Source organism: Argentina silus (assembly GCF_951799395.1).
Source record: "Argentina silus genome assembly, chromosome: 15".
NCBI classification, from domain to species: domain Eukaryota; kingdom Metazoa; phylum Chordata; class Actinopteri; order Argentiniformes; family Argentinidae; genus Argentina; species Argentina silus.
The window spans coordinates 10,106,545-10,119,048 of record NC_139669.1 but is presented as its reverse complement, the minus strand read 5'-3'; the positions used below and the strand labels follow the sequence as shown (position 1 = coordinate 10,119,048).

Genomic DNA, 12,504 nt, shown 5'->3' with positions numbered 1-12,504 from the left:
GCTCTTTTCAGTTATATCTTTAAATTAACTTCCTGGATCTCCTTCTCTCTCAGTCACTTAACTCCTTTTTAGCTTGTCCCTGAATATGTTTCTGATACAATTGTGTGCACTTGAATCCGTCATTACCTAACTGAATAAGTGACTGGCAAACATGGTCAGCAGCTACTGAATGGAAGGGGATTTAGCTTTTTACGGTGGCTTGTAATGGGAATTGTTATGGGGATTGTGGGGATTTTGTGGGGATCCAGTGGGGATTACCACTGATTTTGTGTATGCTCATCCTAGTGTTTTATCTGTTTTTACATGTTTCTTTTGTTCTGAATTGAAAAGTCAATTTTTGTTTCCTTGATTTTCAAATGCACTGGAGGAGACAGTGAGAGATCTTGGTCCAGTGTAGGCATTGTGGTTTTTAGAAATAGAAGGTTGGGGACAGTGTCAATGGTGTAGGGTCTTCAGAGTGTCATATGCTCTTTACATTCATTATTTGAAGTCAAAATCTAAATGTGACCTGGCAAAGAAACATGTTTGTTTACAAAGATGCAGTCTGGAGACAAACTGACCTGTCTTGTCTTGTCAAAAGCATAGGTTGAATGTCCTATTGGCCTGGATGACTCTCTACTCTGTCTGCCTGTCTCTCTGTATCTCATTCAGTATGCCTGTTCTCCAGCCTGTGGACTGTGAGGTCATAGTGAAAGATTTACAATTGGCGCAGTGTGACGCCTCACATGCTTGGTCAAGTATTTCCTCAAGTGGAAGGATTTTCCACATTGTTTGCACTGAAATGGTTCCTCTCGAGTGTGAATAAGCATATGTGCATTACACTTGGATTTCTGACTAAATCATCTGTCACATTGTTTGCACTGATGTGTGAATTGGTGGTAAAGCGTTTAACACAATGGTGGTAAAGCGTTTAACACAATATGACCACATATGGTTTCTCCCCTGAGTGAATACTCATATGTTGAGTCAGCATTTTCACTGCACTAAAACATTTGCCACAATCTTTGCACTTAAACGGTTTCTCCCCTGTGTGAATCATCATATGTTGAGTGAGGTGGCATAATTTCTGAAAACTTTTTCCACATTGATTGCACTTCCTTGACTGTGTTGTCTTTGATTTCAGTGGCTTTAACCCTGACAGTGGTCCTCCACACAGTGGTCCTCCACACAGTGGTCCTCCACACACGCCCCACTCTGTAGATGTTCATTGACTTCACTCTGAGCTCCAATACACTCCTGGTTTACTGCAGAGAGGGGCTTAAAGTCAAATGTGTTTAATACTCATTCCCACCAAGTTCTGTTTTAATCTGCTTTTCTGTATTGGTGGTGGGTAAAAAGTCCCTCTCTTTGTCCTCCACAGCCGTCCACAAATGTGAGGGCTGAGATGGGTCCTCCTGATCACACAGGGAAGATCTGGCTCTAGTCTTGGAAACTGGTCCTCCTCTTTCAGTGTGGGCTCTGCGTCCTCAAGGCGCACCAGGCGGGGGCACTCCTGCTCGCATTGCTGCTGCTCAGATGAAAACAGGCCCACGTTCTCATCAGAAACTGGGAGAGATAACTGATGGTGGTCTACTCTACGTAATTTAATATCGGGTTTCAAAACCGTATGAAGCAACTTCCGTAGACGTCCGTTCTCTTCCTTTGTTCGGGAGATATCTTCCTGGTATTGAATTAGCGTTGTTTCGATTGCCACGGATATCTCCACAGCAGCCGCTGCCAAACGCTCAGTAAGATTAAAAGACTGTAACTGTAATTTCGACATTTTGAAGAAATTAACTACCAGTTCACAGTTGTACGACGTAAGCTATCTAACCACCATGAGGACGTAAACAGAATGTTTGAAGCCTCTTCAACTCAACTATTTCATGTGCAGCAACGCGACAGATTATGGTTTACTTCTTTGTCGCCGCCTGTTGTGTTGAAGGAGTATTGCGTTCACTTTTCGAAAAACCATCCCTACAAAAAAATAACTCTGGCTAAGATGTTTTTCCAGCTTCGGTTCATCTCTTGTACAAATCTCGGACACACAAATAGTCATGATTTATATAAAACAGAATTAAACCTACTTACACTCTTTGCTTATATTAATCCACAAGCAAAACTGACCTCACTGGCGCTTGTCGCATGCAAGTGACGTAGGTTGTTGCATTTTCAATCATGGCGGCAGAAGGTTCCGAAGACCTGAGCAGCAACGGGGAACTGGCAGCTCATTCAGGTTGTGCACATTAATTTATTAAATTGTATTGCAAAAGTCCTGCAGTGGTACCACATGGGTCATGAACGTGTATTTTGTTTTATAAATTAACAGGTCAGCTACAAGTCTAAATAAGTCCTCGTAATTCAAACGATGTGGCCGGCTAGCTAGCAAGCTAGCTAATGTAACGTGTGTTTACGTAGCTAGCTAACTACTGTTCGGCGACTAGTGCAGAGACAGCAAGTTACCTTGTTTGTTTGGGTATCTTTTGTGATGGTAACTAAGCTTGTCTTTTGTAGTTCGACGCAGTTACGTCAATAAAGGTAACAGTAGTTCATGTAGACTCGTAAACTAGCTATGCCATTTTTTGACATCGGTAGAAATATGCCCACTCTACTGATCTGTGCACTGACAACAACTGTTGCTGAACTTTCCTTAGCTTGCTAGCTATATGGTTCTTCTCAGATTGTATTTGAAAAAGTACTTATGATAAACAATTCATCCATATGTTTGGATTTGTGATTTGTATAAATAATTATCTTCTCTCTATCACTATATGACTCAATTTTCTAATTTGAATTGTGAAGCCACAGAGAGTCTCCAGGCTCTGGCAGAGATGGCTGAGGCGACAGAGATGGCTGAATTGTCAGAGGAAAATGGTGGCGGTGAGGCTCCGGAGGCTGCAGCCCTGGATGCTATTGCATATGCCATGCCACCAGCAGAGGAGGATGAAGACGGGGAGTTGCCGGTTGACTTTGATCGACTCTGGAAGGCGGCCCATGACAGCCCTCAGGAGTTCTCCAACTGGACCGACCTGCTGCAGTACTGCGAGCAAGAGGTGAAAAGGACAGAGGGGACAGACAGACTTAGTGCTGGACCTCTGTCTCAATCCGTAGTCCCTCTGCTTGTATACGCTCACAGCTGTATAACCACCATACCGTCATAGTCCAGAGTTGAAGTGGAGAAACAGCAGTTGCTACTAGCCATTTGACTGATATCACCCTGTTAAATGTAATGTAGTGAAAGTGGTAACAACGCAACTCTCTGAACTTTCCCCAGAGTCACATGACAGCATCACGGCGGGCACTGGTTGCCTTTCTGGCACGCTACCCACTATGCTACGGCTACTGGAAGAAATTTGCTGACCTGGAGCGACGTGCTGGCCACACCACCCGAGCACAGGAGGTATGAGAGGAGTGGATGGTCTGTTTGTCGCTGTGATATGAGTTAAAGGATGGGCACAATGCTTTTAGGAAGTCTTACGTTAGGCAATAACTAGGAAGTAGGTGACATGATTCATATGTAATGTTGATGTGTTGTTCCAGGTGTGTGTGAGGGGTCTGACAGCTATCCCTCTGAGTGTAGATCTTTGGATCCATTATATTAACCTGCTACTGGGCACGCTCAACATGAACCTGCCAGAGTCCTCACAGCGCATTCGCAGGTACACACTCATACTGTATATACACACATACACACACTTTAAAACTCATAAATCCTCTCACTCAAGCATGCTTTCTCTGTAAGCTTTTATACCCTACACTACGGGATACTTGCTCAACACATATCAATACTACTCATAGTCTCAGACAAAGTGGAAGATAGTCGATCAAGGTAAATCACATACTGTAAGCCCATTTTACAGAGTGCAGATTGACTGATCCCGTCTCTTCTTTACTCAGTGCGTTTGAGGAGGCGGTGGCGGCTGCAGGGCTGGACTTCCACTCGGACCGCCTGTGGGATCTCTACATCGAGTGGGAGAAGGAGCAGGGAGACATGAAGGCCGCCACGGGCGTCTACGACCGAGTCCTCAAGACCGCTACTCAGCTCTACAGCAGCCACTATGAGAAGTGAGACTGCACCTTCTCCACCAAAACTATACCCCAATTCAGTCTTAATACTTATTTTCTTGTTTGATATGTTAAGTAAGCACAGGAGAAAAAACATTTAGTTCGCATTCAGCAGTTTAATTTGCTTTTGAGGCTCACCATGGCTCTCTCCTCCTCCTCCTCCTCTCTCAGATTTAAGGGTCACCTCAATGCTCATGCGCCCAAGGAAGTCCTCACCCCAGAGGAGTACGACGAGTTGCGCACTGAGTGTCGTCAGAGTAAGAAGGAGAAGTCTGAACAGGCAGAGGGGGAGGAGGAGGAGAGACCACCAGGAGAGGAGGAGCCTGAGGACAGCGCCATTGATGGCAAAGACTCCGTAAGTTGTATATGGGCTTAGCATTAAACTGTGGACTTTCGATGGCTACCAACCCAAGGCAGTTTGCCGATATTACAATAGCAGCCATAGTAATAACAGTAATTGTTTTTTTAAAAAAGTTAACTTTTATCCAATCAGGAAGAGTTGATTGAGAAGATGCGAGAGCTCCTATTGGCCCGCAGAGAAAAGGTATTCCAGCTGATGGAGGGCGAAGTCAGAAAGAGATGGAACTACGAAGATGCTGTGAGTTATCCGTAACACTCACTCACTCACTCCCTTTGTGAACAACTCAGCAGCTCTGTTTTGATAAAGTTCATTCTCAAGCATTCATCCCTCTGCGCAGATCAAGCGTCCGTATTTCCACGTGAAACCTCTGGACCGTGCCCAGCTGAAGGCATGGCACTCCTACCTGGAATGGGAGCTGAGCGAGGTGGACCAGGGGGAGGACGCAGCAGAGGACCCAGAGTACCGGGAGGCGTTGAAGGAGAGTGGGGTGGTGGCCGGGGGAGACAAGAGGGTACGCGTCCTGTTTGAGCGCTGTCTGATCGCCTGCGCTCTCTACGAGGAGTTTTGGACTAAGGTAAGGGGAGAGGATAGGAATTACTCTGTGTATCCTTAACGTCTGTGTCTGTGTCTAACGTACATGGATGTTTCCCAGTACGTCCAGTACCTGGAGCCACAGAGTTTGGAGGAGGCGAGGAGTGTGTTTCGGCGAGCATGTGACATCCACCTGGCCCACAAACACACCGTGCACCTGCAGTGGGCTACATTTGAAGAGAGGCATGGTAAGTGGAAGTCTCTCTCACACCCAGCCACAGCTGTATTATTTGATTATTATACATTAAAACGTATAACAGGAGTGTTTATAGTTTGCTTACGTCCCTCTCCCTTCCTTGTCCCCTTCAGGTGACCTGGTGGAGGCGCGGCGCATCTTAGAGGCTCTAGAGAATGCCACACCGGGATTGGCGCTGATCCGCCTGCGCAGGGCGGGGCTGGAGAGACGGGCGGGTCGAATGGAGGAATCGGAAACTCTGCTCAGAGACGCGGTGGCCCAGGCCAAAGAGACGCCCCCCCTCCACGCCTTTTACTCTATCAAACTGGCCCGTCTCCTGTTGAAGCTCTGCAAGAACCCCAGCAAAGCCAGGGGCGTCCTTCAGGAGGCGCTGGAGATCAGCCCGGTGAGAAACGATATTGAATGCTGCATGAGAGGTGGGTTTTATTTGAGTATAATGGGGGAGAGAGCATGGAGATAAACAAAGCCTTCATCTTAACGCCGGATTTTACTCAAAAATCTATCTCATCAGCCGCCATTGATATGGTCCCAAAATATAATTACTTTGTGTATACAAACCTCATAGATATCCACTTATCCGCTTTAATCTCACAAAAATCATATGATCCTTTCTTTCTCAATGTTCTCTTGTTAGGAATAAATTATATTTCTGTCATTCCCTCCCAGGATAACAGTAAGCTGCATCTGAACCTGCTGGAGTTGGAGGTGTCTGGTGACCCCCGAGGCTCTGCAGAGAGCGTGCAGGAATGTGTGGCACGTGCGCTGGCAGCTCCCCTCTCCCCCCGAACCAAGATCCTCTTCTCTCAGAGGGGTCTACAGTACGCTGAGGATTATGGGAACACTGTGCAGAGGTCAGACGAGAGACTGATAACGTTTTGCATTTGTTTTGAGATGACTAGATGACGTCTAATTTCACTACTTGAAAATGTTGTTAGATTGAGCTGACTGTTGCTGTCCTGTGGTTCCTCCAGTGTGCTGACTATCTATGAAGAGCATCAGAAGCTGCTCAAGGAGCTCGGCAGCAAGAAGAGAGGGCCTGAGAATGGGTGAGAAGGGACGGGGCTATAGGCTTTATTGACCTTTACAGAAAGTCTATCATTTACCATGGTATACATCTGTGTCCTATTAAGACCCATATGCAGAACAAATGTGATGGAAATATTTCTTTTAGCTGATAAGATATTGATTAGGATTTTGATTGACTGCTTGGTTGGTTGATTGTTAGCTCACTAATTAGTTGAATGGCTGATCTGCAGTGACAACGAGGACACAGAGAAGATGAGTAAAGGTGAAGACGGCTCTGCTGTACCAGTTCCCCCGCAGGCCCCTCCCACAATGCCTCATGTTCCCATGACGACACCTCCTCCTCCCATGATGGGCGGGGATATGAGTGGCGGCCAAGGAGGGTATGGGGGATATGGAAGCTGGTATCAGGTATGGAAGAGATCATACATTGTACCTGCTACCATACATGCAAGTCAGCTATACTACACTCAGAAATGGCTTTCTTTTGAGATAAAGCTATCTTAAAGCTTTCTTAAGATAAACCTAGGTACTTTATTGATCCCTGAGGGGAAGTTATAACCCTAACCCCCCACCCCCCGAGACAACACACGCGCATACTCTCAGGGAAATCAGAGCTCTGGGCACAGGGTCAGCCATCGTCAGGCACCCCTGGAGCAGTTAGGGGTTAAGTGTCTTGCTTAAGGACACAACAGCAGTGTAGGCACCTTAGATATGATGCCAGAAACCACCAGTTCACATCTGGCTCCTCCTGGGGTAGGGATCGAACCAGCGACCTACTGACCTATGTAACCTCTAGGCTCCCTGCTGCCCCCCCCAAGTTGTCAAAAAAGGTAAAATGTTGTTTGAAGCTATGAATGTTCCCTCTTTTGCCTTCTTCTTGACATTATTTTCCTCTCCTCCTCCAGCAACCACAGTATGGGGGATATGGGAACTACCAGAACCCTTGGAACTACAACCAGGGCTATTATCCTCCCAGCTAAGGGGGGGAAGAGAAAGACAGTGACACACCAATTGATGGCAGGAAGTTAGCCAGGATGATTCAGGACAATGGACTCAGCACCACAGTTTAAACTCCTTATCATTTATCAGGTACAGGGGTACGATGTCAGCTCGTCTCATCTTTTAAAATGTGTTACTGTACATTGTTTTAACTATTTTTGTAAGCTCTTCTACACAAAGCTCTCACTTTAGCGAAACAGTGTCCACAAACCTTGCATCATTCCATACGTAGGCTAGCCTTTTTCTAATTTGTATATAAAGGTGTTTTTATAGTGTGTGAAGTCCGAAACGATTTTTCCCTTAAAGCTTTTCACATTCAAAGCTTTTGGGATGCCATTTCACTCGGTTTCTGCCTGGTCAAATCCTCGAGTTGAGTCGTCCAGACAGAAGACTTGGCAGCCATGTTTTTGTATGTGCAAGTGTATCAGAGCGGCTAGACACAGAATAATAATGAAATTGGCGTTGTACTGTACCTGTCTGCTATACATGCCTATAACCAACCGCGGCAGTTGGTTGTCAACTGTCTCTGTGTGTTTGTTTAAACCATTCAAAAACCTGTTGCCTTCTTTTTGTCACTCCTTTTTCAAATGTCATTCCATGTTTTGTTGTTTGTCAAATTTGTTAATTGAACTCAAAAAAGGCATGCAGAGTTTAATTCAATTACACTGCAAATGAGTGACCATGTAACTTTTAAATCTTGGAATGGATGTGTTTTTGTTCCGCTTTTACATTGCTTAATAAAAGAATTAGTCCGCTCTCCAAGTCAGTTTTATTCAAGCAGTTTTTAGTGATAAATGCAATACACCACGGTCAATTCCTTAACTTAGAAAAACTGGATGTCGCAGTGTCACAAGCCAGGTCTTAACTCAAGGCCCCATGAAAATCAAAGTCATCTGTGTTGCTACATAAGATTCAGATTAAGTTCAAAGTGTTTGTTTAAGGAAAATCAATCTGTTGTTGACGTTCTGGCCCCTCTCTTTCTCTGTCCTGTGGTGAAGTTTGGACGGTTGGAGTGGAGGTGGGCTCAAAGCATCTACTCTTCCAGATCTTCACTTTTTGGCAACAACCAGCACAGCTGTAGGCACCAAACCTGTTAAATTACACAGAACAGTCAGTATGACTCTCCACAAATGCGAGTGCTGGCGAACAACCATCATTTTTGTATATCCACATTAAACATCAGGACAGGCAAGCGAAAATGACAGGTGAATGCATGAGACGGGCAGGATTTCCAAAGGTTCGCTTGGCGTGTCTCAATTAGAAACAGTTCCTATATTAGCTGCAACCTGCTGCACGCAGAGAATGTGGATGGCAGAATTGATTAGAATGTAAAACTTAATTATTTTTGCAGTGCAAGCTAATGGGAAATGTGGGGCTGGTGTTAGACTGAGGTGTGTTGTACTATACTTCACCCTATGATATGGTAACTAATCGCAGGCACAATAGTACACAACTGAGCTCATACTGTCATCTTACTGACAAGAAGGTAATATGGTGAAGTGCTACCTTTCACTGGCTGTGACTCTACAGGTCCAGTGAGAGTGGTGTCCTGTTGGCTCACCTAGTTCCCGTAGAGGTTTCTCCATGTCGAGTTCCGTGTAGACGCGGCGGGGATACGGTGAGAGCAGCGTGAAGTCCTGGCCTTCCGGGGCGTTACCGTTCATCTGGATGTAGACGCGCACCGCGGCCAGTGGCTCCTGGGACTTAAACACAGCCGTGAGTGCCGAGCCATCCAGCAGACGAATCTACGGAGGGGAGAGGAACAGGAAAGAACTGGAGTTAATTGCTATATCCACGATTTTATTGACCTCCAACCTTTTAGATGGAACTTATGTCCCTCATTTCCTATTTTCAATCAAAGTGGCTGATCGTTATGTAACTTTAAAAATAGCAATGTCTCCCGAGTGAGAACGAAAGCCAGCTAGAGTAAGCGCGGAAAATTACTTCCTGTTGGAAAAACGGGACATAAAATGTTACTATGGCAGCATGCTAGGGTGGTGGAAACTCCTCTTACAAAATACAATCACCTCCAACCTAAATCCCTTACACATAGCCCTGCCTACCTGGACAGCCTGGCCCCTTACCTGTATCCGACACTCATCGTAGTCCTTCTTTGCGGGAGGCGGGCCCTGACTGGGCGGGGAGGAGGGCACGGGCTCAGCTGGAGGGGAGATAGCTGTGCTCGAAGAACCGCCTCCAAACTGGCGAAGAGAGGAGACATAGGGGGAGAGGAGGGGAGAAGGAGATATGAGTGGAAGAAAGGAAGTGAGGAGAGATGCAAGAAATGAGGCAAGTGAGTAAAACTTTTTCTATGAAAGGTATGAGGGCATGTGATACAAAGATGTTCTCCCTCTTATGTCTAGCACCTTACAAGGCATTCAGATATTGTGAATTTACTGGTTTTACTGCATTTGGGCGGAGGTGTCTGGGAACGAGACTCGTGCAGTCAATACCTTCTGTGCTCTCTCCTCTCTGTCTCGTGCTATCTTGTCTCTGACCCTCTGCCTGAGAGAGAGAGAAAACAAGGCAGTTATGGATGGTGTAGTTTATAAGACAATAGTAAAGGGTTGTTGGGTAGGAGTAGGCCTTACTTGGCCAGTTTGTCCTCCATCTTCTCTCTCCTGCGCAGGTCGGCCTGCTTCTTCATCTCATCATCCTGCAACTTCTGTTTGACATGCAACAACTCCTGACCGTGCTTCCTCCTCTGCTTCTCCCTCTCCACCTCCTCTGCTCGCTCCCTCTCTCTCCGCTCCTCCTGCTTCACCCGCATGAGATCCTCTAGCCTGAATCGTACACACACACACACAGGTACATAGGCACATACATATGTAGTTTCATTGTATTTTCAACAGAGAGGATTATTTTGTTGCTGATACTTTGAGGAAATCTCCTTGAGCAGTATGTATTAGACATTCTGCATGGTCTGTGAGGAAAGACACTGAGTGAAATCTGCTGTGATGGTATACTGTTTGACCTCTTTATTTGCTCGCGTTTCTCCTCCTCTGTCATTGGCTGTCTGGTATCCCCCTCTTGGACCATCCTGTCCATCTGGGTTATGTCTCCACTTTCTGTCATGGGGAGGAGAGTTCAGATAGAGGCACTGAGTATGAAAACTATGTGAAACACACAATGGCTACCATTAGAGAGATGTCATAGCTGCAATGATACACTATTGTGTCCACTTACCTCCTTCAACTGTCTCTGCTGCGGGCTGTGTTGGACTGGGTTGTGCTGGACTGTCTACTGCTCCAAGCACGTTCCCCACTGGAGGCACATAGGGCTCGTCAATGTCTGGGTCATTTTCATGTTCCATCAACCTGTGGAAGGCATGAAAGAAAGGCATGATGAAAAATGAAGGGCTTTTAAAATGGCTGTCACATTTGTCTATGGATGACGATTGAGTTTGACTCACCAATCCATGGCCCGTTCAATGCCCTGGTTCCCTGTGTGTGCAACTGCCTTTTCCCTACAAGCAAAGAGAGACACGATCAGATGTGATCTCATATCATAACATAAATAATAGCTAAATTGATTCAACAGAAATCACTGAGTTACTTACGCTCTGTTTCTTTCGAAACCCATTTCCAACAGGCTGTCCAGAGTTGTTAGATCTGCCATCTTGCTGAAATATAAGGAAAGTTGTTCAGGAAATGCTCCCACGGTAGAAATCAGCCATTTCACTTATGACAGGTATAGTAGGTATGTGAGATTAGACCTTGGCCATAGACAGACATCTCTAAATGACTGAGATTTAAAAATATATATATATATATATATATGTTTGATTGTACCTGTAGTTACTGGAGCATAAATTATCATTTTAACTTGGACTGATGGTTTAACCATAACAACACACTTTGGCTTCAGAGACATTTCTCAGAGACAACATTTAGGTATTCAAACAGGCCACCCTGCAGATATCCTCATACAATACATACATCTATGTCCATCATGTTACTCAGACAAAGCATACAGCTACTAATGTGTTTACATGGCTAGCTAGCTAACTGGCTATGTAGATAGCTGGCTAGCTATTATAGCTAGCTCGCCTTTCTAGTTAGTCGTGAAAGATAACCATTTGCAAAACACATTGATCATGTTTTCTTATGATTAAGCTATGATGACTTTGCATTATACTTATGAAAATGAAGAGGTATTTAGTGAATGTTTTTGACAAAATGGCATCATTTGTTTCGCCAACGTTATATACTCACATTTTAGAATCAACAGTCAACACCGCTTTCCTTTCCACATGCAAGTACGGAGGCCCGTTTAGGATAAGAGTCACCGTATTGCCATTCTCATTCTCAGTAACTACTGCCATCTAGTGTAGCTTTCAGTATCTGCAGGCCAATTTAAGTCCTACAGTTCTTAAATACTGTATGGTTCAAGCCTGTCAATGGTTCAAACACACCCACGTCCCTATATAGCGCACACACACATACACAGTAGGTACAGTGTGTGTGTGTGTGTGTGTGTGTGTGTGTGTGTGTGTGTGTGTGTGTGTGTGTGTGTGTGTGTGTGTGTGTGTGTGTGTGTGTGTGTGTGTGTGTGTGCGTGCCCTCTATGACTGTATGCACCTGTGGGCGTGCAAACAGGATGCAAAGTTTATGGGCTGGGTCTGTTACATATTTACTGTAAGTATAATGATTAATTTCTCTCTCCCTCACACAGTCTTAAGCCAGTCAGACTATTTTCTCTTCACCCCCTACTCTCATTCTCTGTTTAACTATTCTCTGTCTAACACCATGTTGTGCAGCCCTCATTTCACTTGTCTCTACATTCTGAGGGTTACTCAGTTCCCCTTTTTTCTTTATTTTTCTTTTTTATTTCTCTGCTCTTACGACCTTGATGAACTTCAGTCCTTTGGGGGTGAGTATCAGCTTCTTTTCAAATCACTGTATGTAGGTATGTACATGTAGACTCAAGTTTAAATATGAAAATATAAAGATTACATGAAGAAATGTAGTGTGTAATAGAAAATCTCATTCATAATCTATTTTTGATTTACTGACGACACTGATAGCTTTTTTCTACCAACAACATTATTGTATCTTGATGCTGATTGTAAATTGGCACTGAGGTTGCTTGGTTACCACACCTGTTTCCATACATTAATGTAACTTCATTTAACAGGTAAGGTACCATGTAATTCCTGTGAAATTACAATCCATTATATGTGAATATAAAGATGAGGCAAAGAAACAATTGTAAAACTCATTCTAAAATAGCAACAGAGCCAAACATTGGGATTCAATTGGCAATACAGAATGGCGTTGAGGGGTCA

General features: G+C 44.7%; 2 protein-coding genes across 4 annotated transcripts; one reads left to right on the top strand and one right to left on the bottom strand.

Annotated features, from left to right (window-relative positions):
- The first annotated feature begins 2,110 nt into the window (after nucleotides 1-2,110).
- Nucleotides 2,111-7,974, top strand: LOC310816304 (pre-mRNA-processing factor 39). 2 transcript variants are annotated; one of them, XM_083686432.1, is made up of 14 exons: nucleotides 2,111-2,215; nucleotides 2,782-3,032; nucleotides 3,254-3,379; nucleotides 3,520-3,638; nucleotides 3,877-4,044; nucleotides 4,216-4,399; nucleotides 4,538-4,642; nucleotides 4,743-4,979; nucleotides 5,058-5,184; nucleotides 5,306-5,577; nucleotides 5,859-6,043; nucleotides 6,164-6,238; nucleotides 6,449-6,626; nucleotides 7,124-7,974. In XM_083686432.1, the coding sequence occupies exons 1-14, from the start codon at nucleotides 2,158-2,160 to the stop codon at nucleotides 7,196-7,198; spliced, it is 2,160 nt and encodes a 719-aa protein (XP_083542558.1). In that variant the 5' UTR covers nucleotides 2,111-2,157; the 3' UTR covers nucleotides 7,199-7,974. The 2 variants fall into 2 exon arrangements, with proteins under 2 accessions (XP_083542558.1, XP_083542559.1); XM_083686433.1 differs by having other exon boundaries at nucleotides 2,151-2,215; nucleotides 2,788-3,032.
- Nucleotides 7,968-11,472, bottom strand: ubxn1 (UBX domain protein 1). Of its 2 annotated transcripts, none has more exons than XM_083686434.1 (10): nucleotides 11,432-11,472; nucleotides 10,777-10,839; nucleotides 10,630-10,683; nucleotides 10,404-10,534; nucleotides 10,192-10,285; nucleotides 9,809-10,000; nucleotides 9,671-9,722; nucleotides 9,302-9,418; nucleotides 8,779-8,962; nucleotides 7,968-8,307 (listed from the first exon to the last, which is right to left on the bottom strand). In XM_083686434.1, the coding sequence occupies exons 2-10, from the start codon at nucleotides 10,833-10,835 to the stop codon at nucleotides 8,267-8,269; spliced, it is 924 nt and encodes a 307-aa protein (XP_083542560.1). In that variant the 5' UTR covers nucleotides 10,836-10,839; nucleotides 11,432-11,472; the 3' UTR covers nucleotides 7,968-8,266. The 2 variants fall into 2 exon arrangements, with proteins under 2 accessions (XP_083542560.1, XP_083542561.1); XM_083686435.1 differs by having other exon boundaries at nucleotides 10,777-10,835; nucleotides 11,432-11,452.
- Nucleotides 11,473-12,504: the final 1,032 nt, after the last annotated feature.

Bases quoted from the DNA above. Each gene is read 5' to 3' on its own strand.
- LOC310816304 (XM_083686432.1), top strand. From the start codon at position 2,158: ATGGCGGCAGAAGGTTCCGAAGACCTGAGCAGCAACGGGGAACTGGCA. The intron at 4,400-4,537 runs GTAAGTTGTATA...TTATCCAATCAG, and splicing joins CCATTGATGGCAAAGACTCC to GAAGAGTTGATTGAGAAGAT. The intron at 4,980-5,057 runs GTAAGGGGAGAG...GATGTTTCCCAG, and splicing joins ACGAGGAGTTTTGGACTAAG to TACGTCCAGTACCTGGAGCC.
- ubxn1 (XM_083686434.1), bottom strand. From the start codon at position 10,835: ATGGCAGATCTAACAACTCTGGACAGCCTGTTGGAAATGGGTTTCGAA. The intron at 10,535-10,629 runs GTGAGTCAAACT...TGCCTTCCACAG, and splicing joins ATTGAACGGGCCATGGATTG to GTTGATGGAACATGAAAATG. The intron at 10,286-10,403 runs GTAAGTGGACAC...TCCCCATGACAG, and splicing joins AGCAGAGACAGTTGAAGGAG to AAAGTGGAGACATAACCCAG.